Genomic DNA, 15,083 nt, shown 5'->3' on the forward strand with positions numbered 1-15,083 from the left:
CCTTAAATTAGAGTGAATAAATAAAGACTCGGCACACCACTTCTGAAAAGTTGCCGACCCCTGGACTAGAGAATTAATGATTTGAGTCGAAAGGGGGGGGGGCGATCTGTCCCAGATTTTATAGCCACGTGTGAGCTAATGAGAGAGAAAAGGGGCAGAACTGGAGAGAATTTGTATCAGGGGGTGAGAGGCAAGTATCACAAACAGGGACAGGATCCAATTAACTCCCCTTCCCCCGCCCGCCACTTCTCCCCCGGGAATTTCCTGGCTGCACAGAGAGAGTTCAACCCCCCCCCCCCCCCAACTCCGGCTTCTCTCCTCCCTGCCGGACACCCCCCCGCGCCGGGCCCAGTCTCTACTCCCCCCTCCCCTAATCCCAGCGGTGCCGGGGGCAGATCCTGCTGCAGCTCCATTGGGGCCGAGGCAGCTCCGAGGCTTCTCCCAGGTTCCCGGCCCCAGCGCCCCCCCGGGGTTTCTCACTCACCGGGGGGCTCCGGCCCGGGGGCTGGCGTGGGCAGAGCCCGGGGCTGCTCAGGGGGCAAGTCCCAGCTGGAGAAAGCCCCCCTGGCCGGGCACAGAGGAGTTAATACCGGGCTCCCAGATCACACGGAGGCAGCAGCAGCAGCTGGTCTGTGCCACAGCCCCGCCCCCAGGAGCTGCCCCGCCCCCGGTCTGTGCCTCAGCCCCGCCCCCAGGAGCTGCCCCGCCCCCGGTCTGTGCCTCAGCCCCGCCCCCAGGAGCTGCCCCGCCCCCGGTCTGTGCCTCAGCCCCGCCCCCAGGAGCTGCCCCGCCCCCGGTCTGTGCCTCAGCCCCGCCCCCAGGATAGTGGCACAAGCTGAATTGTCCAGGAGGACAAGGGCGCGCGGCGCTCACACCCCGGGGTGAGTGGCTCGGGTGCGAGGGGGACACTCCCCAGCCGGGCTCAGGCCCCGGGCGCGGGGACACGCGGGTGTCTCTGGATCGGACACTCGGGCGGGGGCGCAAGTGACCCGCAGCCCGACACCGGTCCTGGGACTCGCCCCTCGGGCAGAGACCCCCCCCCCCCCCATTGCCGGCAGCCGGGCCAAAGACCCCGGGGCTGAGGCTTCCCCGCCCCGCGAGGACACGAGAGTTCGCCTGAGAAGCGGGGAGGGGCCGGGGGCTCGGGGCGGGTCTCAGAGGCGCCAGCTGGGGACGGGGTCTCTGCGAGGGGAGGGGGAGATGGGGAAAGGGTCAGCCTGGTCTCGGGGCCCTCTCTTACCTGGGCTGCAGAGGGCGGAAGCGCCCCCCGGGGCAGGCTGGGAGATGTAGTTCCTGACTCTTCCGGGAGCGGAAGTGACGTTTTGCTGGGGGTGGGATGACGAGCCGGGCTGCAAACGCGCGCGGGGCGTTGCGGCTCTGCCTGGCTCGTGCGGGGCCGTTGGAGCCTCTGCCGGAGCCGGAGAAGAGCTTTGCGCCGCTGAGCGCTTGTCTCTGCCCCGCCCACAGAAGCTGGTTCAGGGACAGATGGGACCCTGTTGTGGCTCCCGGTTCTGGGCATGCGCAGATCGGGGGGGGGGCGCAGAGCCCCGCATGCGCAGATCTGCATTTCCCAGAGCACTGGGTATGTGCCCTCCCCCGGTGCTGCGGGGCTGGAGAACAAGGGAGGGTCCGACTGAACCGCGAAGACCTTCATTAATCCCCCTCGTGCCGTGCCCGGCCCGGGCCCTGCTCCCGCTGGAGCTGCCCCGGGCTCTGCCCGCCCCGCTGCGGAGCTGCAGCCGCCAGGTACCGGAGCGAGCCCCGGGGGCGGGGCCGGGCGGTGACTCTGCCCCAGTGTCCGTGGGGGGGACCCGGTGTGACGACACGTATAACAGCCCTCCCGTTTTGCAGTTTCCGCCACGCAACGTGACCATCTGGGCTACTGCTCAGGATTTGCTACCGCCTGGTCCATGGGGTTGCGAATCAGGAGGGATGGGGGTTTTGGTCAAAAGCACGTTACACCGGCATCTCGCAGCGCCGGGATCTGCCCGCGGGGGACTCAGAGTTGCTGTCCCAGCAGGAGCCTAACGCTCCTGGGTCCGGCCAGGCTCTGCCTTGGGGCCCCACGGTGGATCCCGGGGGGAGGGGATCAAGCCCACTGGGGGTCCCTGCGTGGGGCTGGGCAGGGGCTGCCGGCGGGGTCTGCTGGGCGCGGGCGGGGGGGTGAGACCGGGCGGGGAGAGGTGACCTGAGAAAGGGGCGGATGGAAAATGTCTGTGCAGCCCGGACATGGCCGGGGGGAGGAGAAGAGCAGGTGACCCCCGAGGAGCGGGGAGAGAAAGGGGGGGGGCTGAGATCCCCTCGGATTTACCGCTGCCCCCTCCCGTGCGGACCCCCCCATCCTCTCCAGTCCTGCCCCCTTTCTCTCTAGAGGGAAAGGGCAACAGCCATGGTGACCCCCCCCTTTTTTTTTCTCAAATTCCTGAGAAGGTCTCTGTTCTCCTCCCCCGATTGTTCCCCATTTTCTCTCCACTTTGCCAATGTCCAGTTCAAATCTCAGGTTTGGGGTGTTTTTTCTCCATTTTTACCTGCATCGAGTTGTCCTTGTTTAGGTGGGAAATGGTTCCCCTGAGTGATTTCTAAAATGGGAAGAAGGTTAATGGGCAGAGGCTGGGAGAGCCCTGAGACACGGATACTGTTGGGGGCCATTCTCTGCTGGCAACAGGGCATGGAAAGGCCTAGAAAGGGGAGGGAGGAGCAAGAGTCTCCACTAGGATTTGTGGGGGAGGGAGACTGGGGTCTGGTGCGGGGTCTCCTGTGGTGTGGGTGGAGATGGGGGTGTCGGGTAGGAGGGGAAGGTCAGTGGGATGTGGGGGAGGGGGTTTGAACTGTCTCTGTGTAGCCAAGAAATTCCCAGGGGAGAAGTGGCGGGCCGGGGAAGCGGGGTGGGGAGTTAATTGGATCCTTTCCCTGTTTGTGCCACTTGCCTCTCACACCCCGATACAAATTCTCTCCAGTTCTGCCCCTTTTCTCTCTCAGTATCTCACACATGACTATAAAATCCAGGGAGATTCCCCCATTTCCCCTCAAATGATCAGCTCTCTTGTCTCCCCCGATTTCCCCCTGTTCTCTCCATGAGTCTCAAATGTCAATTTAAAATCTTCTCTAGGGGGATTTTCTCAGCCATTTTATCTGCAGCGATTTGTCCTTGTTTAGGTGGGAAATTGTTGCCCTGAGTCATTCCCCAAAACATGGCTGCCCCTGGAGTGTTCTCTGCCACGGTAGGGAAGGGAGGAGCACGTGTCCCCCATGGGGATGGCCCAGACCCCGGTTTCCCAATCCCACTTGCTGCCCCCTAACTACCAACACAGTTACCCCAGCAATCAGTTGCCAGTCACCTGCTCATCCCCCACTGATGCCCTCTTCACTCATCCAGGGAGCCTTCCAGCTCCCCCTCCCTTGCCCTCTTAAATCAGCTCTTCAAAGGGCTCCTTGCTGCCCATGTGAATGGTGGGGGTGAGGGGAACAATCACTTTGTGTTTATGTATTGGACAGTCCTATAAAATCCAGTCCAACAATCCTCCTTTTCCACTAGTTGGTTAATGGCAATATAAAATCCCCTCCGATCTTGGTGTTTTTCTCTCATGTTATCAAATACGTAGCTCCTTCAATCTCTGTTAAATTGTTTGCCGATGAAAGAGACCAGCCACATATTTAATATACATCAAAGCCAGAGGCCTCCCCATGTTTGGGGGATCAGTGGTTCCCAGTTGGTAACAGGAGAGTTGGCTGGACCCTTTTCTTTTCTCCAGCTGGCACAGGATCAGGAGGTCACTGTGAGTGCAGCGTGGGTCAAGAAGTATCCCAAAGCCCATGACAAATGGTCTCTGTGCGGGGTTGCTTCCCACAGTGCCAAGATGCAGCCATCTCTGGGGTTGATCCATGATCGCCATTATTTGCTAGTGACAGAGCATGGAAATTTCTTACCTATTTTGGCCCTCCCTGCCTTCCATTCTCCTGCTAATGAAGCATCCCCCAGGGCTCCCTCTGCCTGTGTGACTGGCCAGCAGGGGGCGGTGATAACTTTCTATCCACTTATCAGATGCTTTTGTGACACTGTTGCTGGGTGGGTGGAGGAGTGTCTGTGTGGGGAGATTGGAGCTGAAGGGGCATTGTGGTAGGGGGAGACCTCTGGGTGACTGGACAGGGGGTATCCTAGTCAGGTTGGTTGGTTCTGGAGGTTTGGAGTTTCAGGGAGTGGTTGTGATGTGCCCAGCCCTGAGGCTATGGGTCCTGGAGGTGGGTATTGCTGGGGGCCTGGTGCCCGCAGAACAGCGGGGGTAGGTGTCTCTTGGAGAGGCGGGACAGGGTGTTAGAGGATGCCTGGTGCTGTGCCAGGGGCTCTCTGTCTAGGCTTCCCACACTGGCTGCTTGGATCGTTGCTGTGCCCGGTGCACAGAGCTGGGGAGGGGGATTCCTGGCACTAGGTCAGGGGATGCCAGACAAGCAGAATGAGGAGTCCCGCTGTGGGGGAAGAGGTGGTCCCAGGGAAACGGTATGGCAGATCATGCTGGAGGGCAGGTCGGGATTCTAGGCATGCAGTGGGGGGAATCCCAGGCAGGCAGTGAGGGACTGAGTTCCCAGTGGGGGGGTCCCAGGTGTTAGAGAGCTTGTTCCTTCACTCTCGCACTTCTCTGTTCATGCGAGAAGGACCAGGGAGCAACAATACCCGGAGTCCGAAGGTGCAAACAATTTGATGTTTATTGGGGTGAACTTCTAGCAAGCTTAAATCCAAGTTCCTTTTTCCTTATTTTCGAATCCCAACTTACTTCCTGTTTGCCCCTAATTTATATAGTAATATTTTTAGCTATACCTTAACCAATCATTCTACTAAAATTTAACTAACCAATCCTAACATATTGTAAGATGATTAGCTAACCAATTATATCCCACTACCTTAATTAGGTTACACCCAGCGAAATTAATTATACAGCAGACAGAAACAATTACAGAACCAGACAGAGACCATGCAAATAAACATACAAAACAATATAGAAGTGAGGATTTCACAACTACATCTATACAGACGTAAGCGTTTTCCAGCTGTGTCTATTGAGAAGTGAGTTCTTACCAGACAGAAAACTATCAACCTAAGTTTCCTTTTATATCTTCTAGGCTCTTTCCTTTCTCTGGAGGTGATGGGAATATCAGGACAGGATTGTATTCCTAACAGCCCAATAGCGCCTTATTTCCATGTGACTAGTTTGGAATGTGAGGATGTGACCATTCACTTCTCAGCTTATGGCTCCCTCTGCTGCTTAGCCGAAGGCCTTACTTAGCCTAAGAATCAGGCCTCAGACTGTTAGTGAGAGAAGGCCCATACACATACAGAAAGTGATTTTGATTCTTTCTTTTATACCTCTATAACTAGCTAAGTTATAAGAATACACCTAAATTCTTAAAGTATAGGCCTTTATAGACAGGCCTGAATATCTATATCCTAACACCTGGCTGCTGGGGGCTCTTGGTGGGGGAAAACTCTTTGGGATTCCCAGCCTGGCAGTGATGGTCTGGTGGGCGTTCTCTGGCCGGTGGGGCTCTGAGGGGTATCTGGGGTCCCTGGCCAGGGACTCTGGGGGCTGGGTCCTAGGGCATATCTGGTGGGACCCTAGCTGGGGGGGTCTGTGCTCTGGGTGCTGGGGGGCCCTGGCTGGGGGCTTCGCGGGCTGCTCCTGACTTCGCTCCTTCTCCCTGATCAGCTTGTGCCAGAATCCTGGCTCCAAGCACTACCCAGCATTCCCCGTCCATGCCTAGTCACCATGATAACTTTCTATCCACTTATCAAATACTGTGAGGTGAAAGCACAGATTTTGCTTTTCTCCCCTCTTGAAAACTGCAGGAACTGCCAGTTCCATTGGGAAATTTCCTGCCCCCCAGTCTTTGTCCTAGATCTGGGGGGTGAGGGAGGTGGGAAGGGGGTTAGCACTGGCACACAATGCTCTCTTCCACAGCATTCTGGACTCTTTCTTTCTGAAATATGGTTTCATTGAGACCATTGTTAATCCAGAGTCACTGCATGGAAAGACAAGGAGTGACTCCAGATGGACAGTGGGGCAAATTAGATCAGCAATTCTCCCTGTGAGGAGGGGCTCTCATTAGCTGCTCTCCCCAGAGAGCTAAAGGAGGGAAGCTGCTCAAACGCTCTGTCTCTCTCTGCTCAGGATATTGGGGTTCAGCTTCCTGGGTCAGACGCTGCAGCCTCCATTGTGATCTGGGAGACCAGGTTTGGCAGCTGCTGCTCCCCCAGTGGGGGCTCTGTGCTGGGAAGTGACCTTTTAACTAAAGCTTCTTCTCTGCCCGGCCCAGGTGATGACTTTCTCCAGCTGGTACTAGCCCCCTAGGGCAGCCGTGAGCCCTATTAATACTAAATTCTGAGCCAGAGACTCCAGGTAACTAACAGAAACGAAGGGAAAATGCTGGGGTCTGGCATTAAAATGACTCTACACAAACAGCCCCCCACCCCTGTCCCTCCAGTCATTTCTCTCCCATTAGCAATTGCAGCAGCAAATCCAGCCATGGGGAGCAAACAACTCAGGAATGGGACTTTCCTACCAGATGGGCAGGGAGAGGGGATAGGGAAAAGGAGATAGAAGGAGAGAGACTGAAAGTGGCTGTGGGAGAGAAGAGTTTTGAGAGAGATTTCCAGATCTCTAACCTGCCCAGACAGATGTATTACTGCACCCTGGGTAGAGTCACTTTCCTGTGCACAAGATGAGGATCAGACAGAGTTAAACCCAGTTCCTGAGTCCATATCTCTCCTGCTGGGGTGTGGCTGCCATGGGGTCAGTGTCAGAGGGAATTGTCGAAAGTCTCTGCTCTGGTTCTGCTTTTTTCTAGCCTTGTGTTCAGAGACTTTGTTATGGGATGGGGGGAGGGAGGTTAAAAATGTGTCTGTGGGCTTAGCCTGGCAGGAGGGGCCAGGTCTACACTGTAATAAAGAGATCAAGTATTTTCCCAGCATGGCAGAATCTAGGATGTCTGTCTGCAGGGAAAGAGCCTGGGGGAATCGTGCTGTGAAATTAACTAAAGCCTGTTCTGAAACCTCCACAACTGTCCTCCTCACCCAGACAGGTTGCAGAATGATGTCCCTGTTTTGCTCCAGTTCATCCCGTCCTCCCATGGGACAGGGGAGAGAAATGGCCGCAGAGGAGCCTGTTCAAGTAGGGATTATCGGGGGGTTGCTGGTGGGTTCCTGCAGGAGGGAGAAGGACAGCAAATATACCGGAGATAGGAAGGTTTGCACAGTCTGGTTTGGAGGTTGGAGCGGGGCAGGAAATGCACAGGGTGGAGAAAGGGAGGAGGACAGGGTGTGGCAAACCTGCTGGGAGTTGTTTAATAAGTGGCCTAGATTCTAGGAACAGACCCATGAGGTTCGGAGGTGGACATGCCCTAATTTTTGAACAGAAAATAACACGCCTACGTGGAGCTAGGAAAACTGACCAGATTCGTAGTGCTGGAGACTGACCTGAGTAACCAGCGGCTGCTGTGAGATATTGTCACGGAGTATTGGGGGACTCAGGGCCCCGCACCCCTGGCTTCCTGCGATTCACCATGACTCTCAGCCATCCAGTAAAGCAGAAGGTTTATTTAGACGACAGGAATACAGTCCAAGACAGGTCTTGCAGGCACAGACAACAGGACCCCCCTCAGTTAGGTCCATCTTGGGGTTCCAGGGTGCCCCCGCCCCTTTGGGAGGTCAGAGCCCTGTCTGCCTCCCAGCCACATCACCAGCCAGCTCCTGAAACTCTGCCTTCAGCGACCCCTCCCATGGCCTTTGTTCAGTTTCCCAGGCAAAGGTGTCACCTGGCCTCTAACCCCTTCCTGGGTTCTCATGTTACATGCTCAGGTATTCTCCTTCGGTCAGTCTCCCATCCCCCAATGCAGACTATCCTAGTCACACACCCCTGTCAGCATTCAAAGATCACAGTAAGAACAGTCGCAGTTTGTCACAGATATGAAGGGGGCACCCACCAGTCAGGTTTAGGGGAGATTCCCCTCCCTTCATATCCAGCTCCTCACAATGAGGAGGGTGTTGGGCTTCCTACCAGGGAGCTCTCCGTGGACCCTGCTAGGGGCTCCATCTCCTGCATCAGTCTGTGGCTAGTAGGTGTATGATGGATCTGCTGGGAGAGACAAGGGGCTCGCTCTTCCTCCCCTCACCCTGGTGTGTCCTGGATGCTCTGAGCTGGGTGGGGGTGGGACTCTGTTGACTGTGAGCCTCCCAGAGCTTCCCTTTGATTGGCTCCTCTCTTCCTCATGAATAGTGGGGCTGTGAGTGGGGCAGCAGGTACTGAGTGTTGGACTCTTGCTCTTTCAGGGGCTGGTGACCTTCGAGGAGGTGGCTGTGTATTTCACCAGGGAAAAGTGGGGTCTGCTGGACCCAACTCAGAAAACTCTGTACAGAGACGTCATGCAGGAGAACTATGAGAATGTGACCTCGCTGGGTAAGGATTCCTGTCCCCTCGGTTCTTGGAAGGGGCAATGAAGAGATAAGGTTCCCACCAGCCCCACAATGCCAACTCTACTCTGCCCTGTTTCTGCATCACCCCAGTATGCCAGTGACACACACACTACCCCTGCTGCAGAATACTTTGGGAACAGAGCACAGGAGCAGTATCACACAGTGTCAAATATCTTCTGTTTGCACAAGTAAAACTGGGGGTTAGGTCTGGCATAACCAACAGAAGCTTCCGACCCCAGACCTTCTGTCAAACCCTGAGCCTTCTTCACCCAAAGCAGAATGTGTTTGGGGTGTAACAGGCAGGCTGCAGGAGTCAGAGCTGCTGGTCCAGGGTTATTTATCACACAGACACTCAGGGCATCCTTGAATGCTGGCTGGGGGTATCCAGACAGGAGAGCTCCAGCAGCAGAACGTTGAATCTCACCCAGGATTACAGATGACACAACTCTTTACTAGTCTGGATTGCACCCCAACATGTGAAAATGGCTTATGTTGGTAGTGAAACTTCCTGAGACATGGAGAGTCTTGCTCCCCTATCACTGGTGTGTAATAGCCACAATCTCTCTTCTCTGCAGGCTCCTTGGATTTTTGAGTCCCTCATTCCTGTAGTCACATGACCTGATTTTTATTTTTCACAGTCTGCTTTTCCAGACTAATTAGAGTCTGTTACTCCTGAATTATAGCTTCTAATTTCCCAGTGTTCTTCACAGTCAGGGATTTTTCTATTTCCTCCCATTACACTGGACTCACTAGATTCTCTAGTACAGGGGTCGGCAACCTACGGCACGTGTGCCAAACACGGCACACGAACCGATTTTGAATGGCACACGGCTGCCTGCTGCGGTTCCGACCCCCAGCCGCACTCAGCCCCCCGCCCACCGCTCTGCCCTGCGGGGGCAGGAGGCAGAAGCTTCATCCTGCAACAGCCAAGCTCCCCCCTCCCCTCCTTCTTCCCACAGCCGTGGTGCAGCCTGCTTTCCTGCCCCTCCTCCTCTCCTTCCCTGCGCCGGCCCTTGCAAAGGGACAGGGGAGGAGTGGCAGCATGCTCGCTGCTCCGCAAAAGCCCCGCGGCCCTGCTCTCCCGGCCGGAGCTCCAGCCGGCGCGCGGCAGCCCCGCGGCCCCTTGCTAAAGCCGGCCCTGGGTAAAGGAGGCAGAGAAGAGGTAGGGATGGGCCTTGGGGAGGGGGGTGGAACAGGACATATCCCTTCCAGCCCCCTGCCATGAGCTGCTCAGGGCAGACGGCAGGGGGCTGGGAGCACCCCCATGAGCTGAGCACCCCAGCCTTCTGTCCTGAACCCCCCCACACACCCAGCCTTCTGCCCTGCACCTCCACACACACCCCAGCCCTCTGCCCTGACCCACCCCACCCCCAGCCTTCTGTGTTGCACCCCCCCACGCCCCCAGCCCACTTCTCTGACCTGTGAAGCCCCCCACACCCCTAGCCTTCTGCCCTGCACCTCCACACACCCCCAGCCCTCTGCCCTGACCTCTGAAGCCCCCCACGCCCCCAGCCTTCTGCCCTGTACCCCCCACACCCCTCCAGCCCTCTGCCCTGACCTCTGAAGCCCCCCACACCCCCAGCCTTCTGCCCTGCACCCCCCCACACCCCCAGCCCTCTGCCCTGACCTTTGAAGCCCCCCACACCCACCCTTCTGGGGGTGTGGGGGGCTTCAGAGGTCAGGGCCCACTCGGCCCGCTGCCGGCCTAGGTGAACAGAACGCCAGGCTGGCAGCGACCTGAGCAGGCTGGTGGCGTAAGATCAGCATTTTAATTTAATTTTAAATGAAGCTTCTTAAATATTTTGAAAACCTTGTTTACTTTACATACATCAGTAGTTTAGTTATATAATATATAGACTTATAGAGAGAGACCTTCTAAAAAACGTTAAAATGTATTACCGGCACACGAAACCTTAAATTAAAGTAAATAAATGAAGACTCGGCACAACGTTTCTTAAAGGTTGCCTACCCCCGCTCTAGTACATAAGAACGGCCACACTGGGTCAGACCAAAGGTCTATCTAGCCCAATATCCTGTCTTCTGACAGTGGCCAATGTCATGTGTCCCAGAGGGAATGAACAGAACAGGTAATCATCAAGTGATTAATTTCCTGTCACCCATTCCCAGCTTATGGCAAAAAGAGGTTAGGGACAGCATCCCTGCCCATCCTAGCTAATAGCCATTGATGCACCTGTCCTCCATGAATTTATCATGTTATTTTTTTGAACCCTGTCTTGGCCTTCACAACATCCTTTGTTAAAGAGTTACACAGGTTGACTGTGCGTTGTGTGATGAAATAATTCCTTTTGTTTGTGTTAAACCTGCTGCCTATTAATTTCATTTGGTGATTCCTAGTCCTTGTGTTATGAAAAGGAGTAAATAACACTACCTTATTTACTTTCTTCACACCAGTCATGATTTTATAGACCTCTTTCATACCCCCCTTCATCTCTTTTTCCAAGCTGAAAAGTCCCAGACTTTTTAATCTCTCCACATACAGAAGCTGTTCCATACTCCTAATCATTTTTTTGCCCTTTTCTGAACCCCTTCCAATTCCAATATATCTTTTTTGAGATGGACTGACCACATCTGCACGCAGTGTTCAAGAAGTGGGCGTACCACGGATTTATATAAAGGCAATATGATATTTTCTGTCTTATTATCTATCCCTTTCTTAATGATTCCCAACATTCCGTTTTTTGTTTTTTTTTTACTGCCTCTGCAACTTGAGTGGATGTTTTCAGAGAACTATCCACAGTGACTCCAAGATCCTGTTCTTGAGTGGAAACAGTTAATTTAGACCCCATCATTTTATATGTATAGCTGGGATTATGTTTTCCAATGGGCTGCAATATGTGCTATCCTGACATCTAGCACTGCTGAGATGCTGCATTCAGTGATGTCCCTGCCCTTCCTGTTCCCTTTCTCCACTGAACCCCACCAGCCCATGCTTACTGTTTCCAGCTTCCCCAGGACTCTCTCATTGTCTCTGGACCTGTCTGTCAGCAAGAAGCAGTTCCAGGGAGTCTTGCCCTCTGTCTGGAGTCTTTGATTTCTGGGACATGGATTTACTTTCTCTGTGTTTTAGGAGCCTCTTTGAAATTGAGTGTCTGTGACATTAACCACAGTACAGTCTGGACTGTTGAACAGCTGTGTCCCCTCAGTTCCCCAAGCTGGGGTGCCTTTTCCACTGCTTTACTGTGAGAATAGCCACTCCTGGGCAGTTAACACACAGTCTCCAGCATGTAACTTGCTCCCAGCTACACAGTATAAAGTCCTTCTAATTAACGACTCACGGATTACAGTACACCACAGGAGAACTCCAGAAAATTCTCTGGTCCCAGACTTCCCCCAGAAATGTGCATCTTGCATTGTCCAGCATACTACTGAACAACGCAAGCTCATATGAAGTCTGTAATTTCATCGGTGGAAAATGACATGCGCCAGCCTTGTTATTCCAAATGGAGTTTCCAACCCACTTTAATCCAAACACACTGGTTAGATAAACAATAAACCAAGATTGTTAACTACTGGGAAAAAAGTATTTCAAGTGACTAAGGGGAATGAGGCATAAAAGTCAGAATTGGTTACAAAAGAAATGCTAGATAAAACAAAAACTAACGTCTAAGTTAACAAGCTAAAAGGGATTCAAAGCTAATGTTTCTCTCACCATATGCTGAGACAGGTTGGCTTTCCTTTCAGCCAGGACTCTCCTAACCCACCCCTGTTGCCTAAGTTCAGCTCTTCAGGAGTTATCATGAGCAGAGGGAAAGAGAGAGTCTCAAGTATTTTCCTCACCTTTTTATAATTCAGTCCTTTGTGCTAGAAACAACTTCAGTTCTCAGCTGAGTCATGGTGACAGGCTGTCTGTTGTAGACATGAGCTTCAAGTGTTGTCACAGACTCACAGACCGTGCCCACTCTTGGCCCCGTGCGGTCCGTGGGGAGTGCCCCTTTCAGTGAGACAGCCCTTCTCGGGGGTCCACTCTCTCTCAGGATCAGGCCCCTCCACCTCTCTGAGCCTTAGCACGTCTGTCTCTGCCATGGGCCCCCTCAGGGAGTTCATTCGCTCTGGACCCCCCGGGGCCTCCACCCCCCGAAGGGGTTGATGCAACCCTGTTCTCTAGACCAGAGTGACTCTCAGCCAGCATAAAACAGGAGGGTTTATTGAGCATTGAACATAGCACAGGAAGCTCTCTGACCCTCAGGCCTGGCCTCCATCATCACAGCACATCCAAGTCTCTCCCTGCATCCAGGTGGGCTCTGCCTGCTCCCCCTCTCCAGCCCCGAGCCCCCCTGCTTCCCAGCTGGGCATTTGATATCACCGGCCCCAGGCCCTGCCTCTGTCCATTGTCTTCTCTCCAGGTAAACAGGGTCACCTCGGCCTCCTGTCCTCTGGCCCCCTCTGGCTGGAACTGGCTGGTTAGGTCATGGGGTCCCCTCTTCACAGCCCATTGTCCTCCCACTGGCCAGAACCGGCTGCGACTCCTGAGCTGGGTCTCCGTCCTCCAGGCCATCAGCTGGGGTCCCAAGTTCCCTCTCTGGTCCTCTGTACCAACAAACTCCCTCTCCCCTCACCTTGTTAAACCAGTAACACCCAGGGATACTGAGTCCCACTCCCTCTGCATGCAAACCATTGGAAAACCACGAAAAAATTTAAAAAATCCCCCACTTCGTCACAAGTGTTCCCTGTGATGGAATGGAAATGTCTTCTTCACACCCACCCCCTGCCGGAGAATGGCTATTTGACCAGCTATTTGTCTTGCTGTCTCTGAGGAACTGGTCTGTGGGTGTTCCCCAGAATTGTGACTTTTTCAGTAATGTCATGAGATTTTACTGTATGATTTTACACACAGTGTTGCTACACATTTTTAACAGGAGAATAATAATCAGTAATTGTGTTTTCAAATGATACCTCACAAGCCATACTATGTACAAAATTGGTCATAATTTTCTAGAAGAGTGAACACAGGGGTACAGACTGACACAGTGTCTGTCTGTGTGTGTTCCCAGCAGATATTTCAATCCCTCATAAGCAGAGTGTTCAGCATCTTCAAGGACCTGAGGAGCTGGGCCTGGGAATTCACTGGTTTACTAAGTGTGACACTGTATGGAATTGTGAGATACTTTGTTACTATTATTTTATTATTAATACCAATATGATAAAATTGCAATGCATCGTGCTAGTTATGCCATGTAAGGTGTCAGTGAAAATGTTATAATTTTCCAACTATGATAATTTTGTTTCTATGTTTCTAGCACCTTTGTATTGTGAGTTATACATATGTAGGGTATATCTGTATTCCAGACTTGTGCAGCGTTTCTGGGTGACATCCCCAGACATATTGGCATCAGCGCTGCCTAGCCTGTTCGATGGCCCATCCAGGGTCATCAGCTGTACAATGAACCCATGGAAAGGACTAAGAGTATACACCTATTGAGTCAGCAAGACATGCAGGGGTATGCCTGTGTCACGGAGTGTGGGGGAGTCAGGGCCCTGCACCCCCACTTCCTGCGATTCACTGTGACTCTCAGCCAGCCAGTAAAATGGAAGGTTTATTAGACAACAGGAAGACAGTTTCAAACAGAGCTTGTAGGTACAACCAGCACCCCTCAATTCGGTCCCCCTGGGGTGGGGGCAAGGAGCTTAGACCCCAGCCTTGAGGTTCCCTCTACTTCCCCAGACTGCTCCAAACTGAAAACTCCGTCCAGCAGTCTCACCCAGCCTTCCCCCGGCTCCTCCTCCAGCCTTTGTCCAGTTTCCCGGGCAAAGGTGTCACCTGGCCCCAACCCCCCTCCTGGCTCAGGTTACAGGCTCAGGTATCATCCCTCAAGTGAAGTCACCCCCTGCTATCCCATCCCCAATGCAGACAGTCCCAGTAAAACTCCCCTGCGATATTCCCAGGTCAATCTGCCCCGCTCCCTACTGCGTCACATCTCTCCCCCCTTCGAGACTGAACTGAGTGGGGTCACTCTGACCAGTAACCTGGGGAAGTTCAGTGCCCCCTCTCCGGGACAACGCATCCGCTATCATGTTGGCACCCCGCTTCACATGGACCACATCCATATTATAATCTTGCAGGAGCAGGCTCCACCTCAGGAGCTTGGCATTGGCTCCTTTCATCTGGTGGAGCCAGGTCAGGGGGGAGTGGTCAGTGTACACGGTGAAGTGTCACCCAAAGAGATATAGCTCTAGTTTCTTAAGGGCCCACACCATGGCCAGGCATTCCTTCTCGATGGCCGCGTAGTTTTGCTCCCGGGGTAGCAACTTCTTGCTCAGGTACACAATGGGGGGTGTCTCTCCTCCTTTTCATCATCCTGCACTTTTCATCATCCTGCATTAACACCGCCCTCAGTCCCATGTCTGAGGCGTCGGTGAACACCATAAAGGGCATGTCAAAGTCTGGGTTTGCCAGAACTGGGCCACTGACCAGAGCCTCCTTCAGCTCACAGAGAACTGTCTGGCACTCCTTGGTCCAGACCACTTTATCTGGCTTCCCCTTCTTGCATAGATCAGTGATGGGGGCGGCTATGGCATTAAAGTGGGGCACAAATCTTTGATAATACCCCGCCATCCCAATAAAGGCTTGGACCTGCTTTTTGATTTGGGGAGCAGGCCAGTC

General features: G+C 53.8%; 2 protein-coding genes across 23 annotated transcripts in view; one reads left to right on the forward strand and one right to left on the reverse strand.

The window, feature by feature from the left end:
- Window positions 1–629, reverse strand: part of LOC128823066 (zinc finger protein 3-like) — an 80,427-nt gene extending 79,798 nt beyond the window's left edge. For all 14 annotated transcript variants that reach the window (XR_008441649.1, XR_008441651.1, XR_008441650.1 and 11 more), the window contains exon 1: window positions 485–629. The gene's annotated coding sequence lies outside the window, so the exon portion shown is untranslated. The remainder of the gene's footprint in view (window positions 1–484) is intronic.
- Window positions 630–804: 175 nt separating this feature from the next.
- Window positions 805–15,083, forward strand: part of LOC128822997 (zinc finger protein 501-like) — a 28,032-nt gene continuing 13,753 nt past the window's right edge. The window contains exons 1-3 of one of the 9 annotated variants that reach the window (XM_054004976.1): window positions 836–881; window positions 6,307–6,389; window positions 8,318–8,444. In XM_054004976.1, coding sequence (XP_053860951.1) covers window positions 8,411–8,444 — 34 coding nt within the window. In that variant the 5' untranslated portion in view covers window positions 836–881; window positions 6,307–6,389; window positions 8,318–8,410. The other 8 variants (XM_054004975.1, XM_054004974.1, XM_054004973.1 and 5 more) reach the window with 8 other exon arrangements.

The sequence above is a fragment of the Malaclemys terrapin genome, chromosome 15 (genome assembly GCF_027887155.1).
Source record: "Malaclemys terrapin pileata isolate rMalTer1 chromosome 15, rMalTer1.hap1, whole genome shotgun sequence".
Lineage (NCBI taxonomy): Eukaryota > Metazoa > Chordata > Testudines > Emydidae > Malaclemys > Malaclemys terrapin.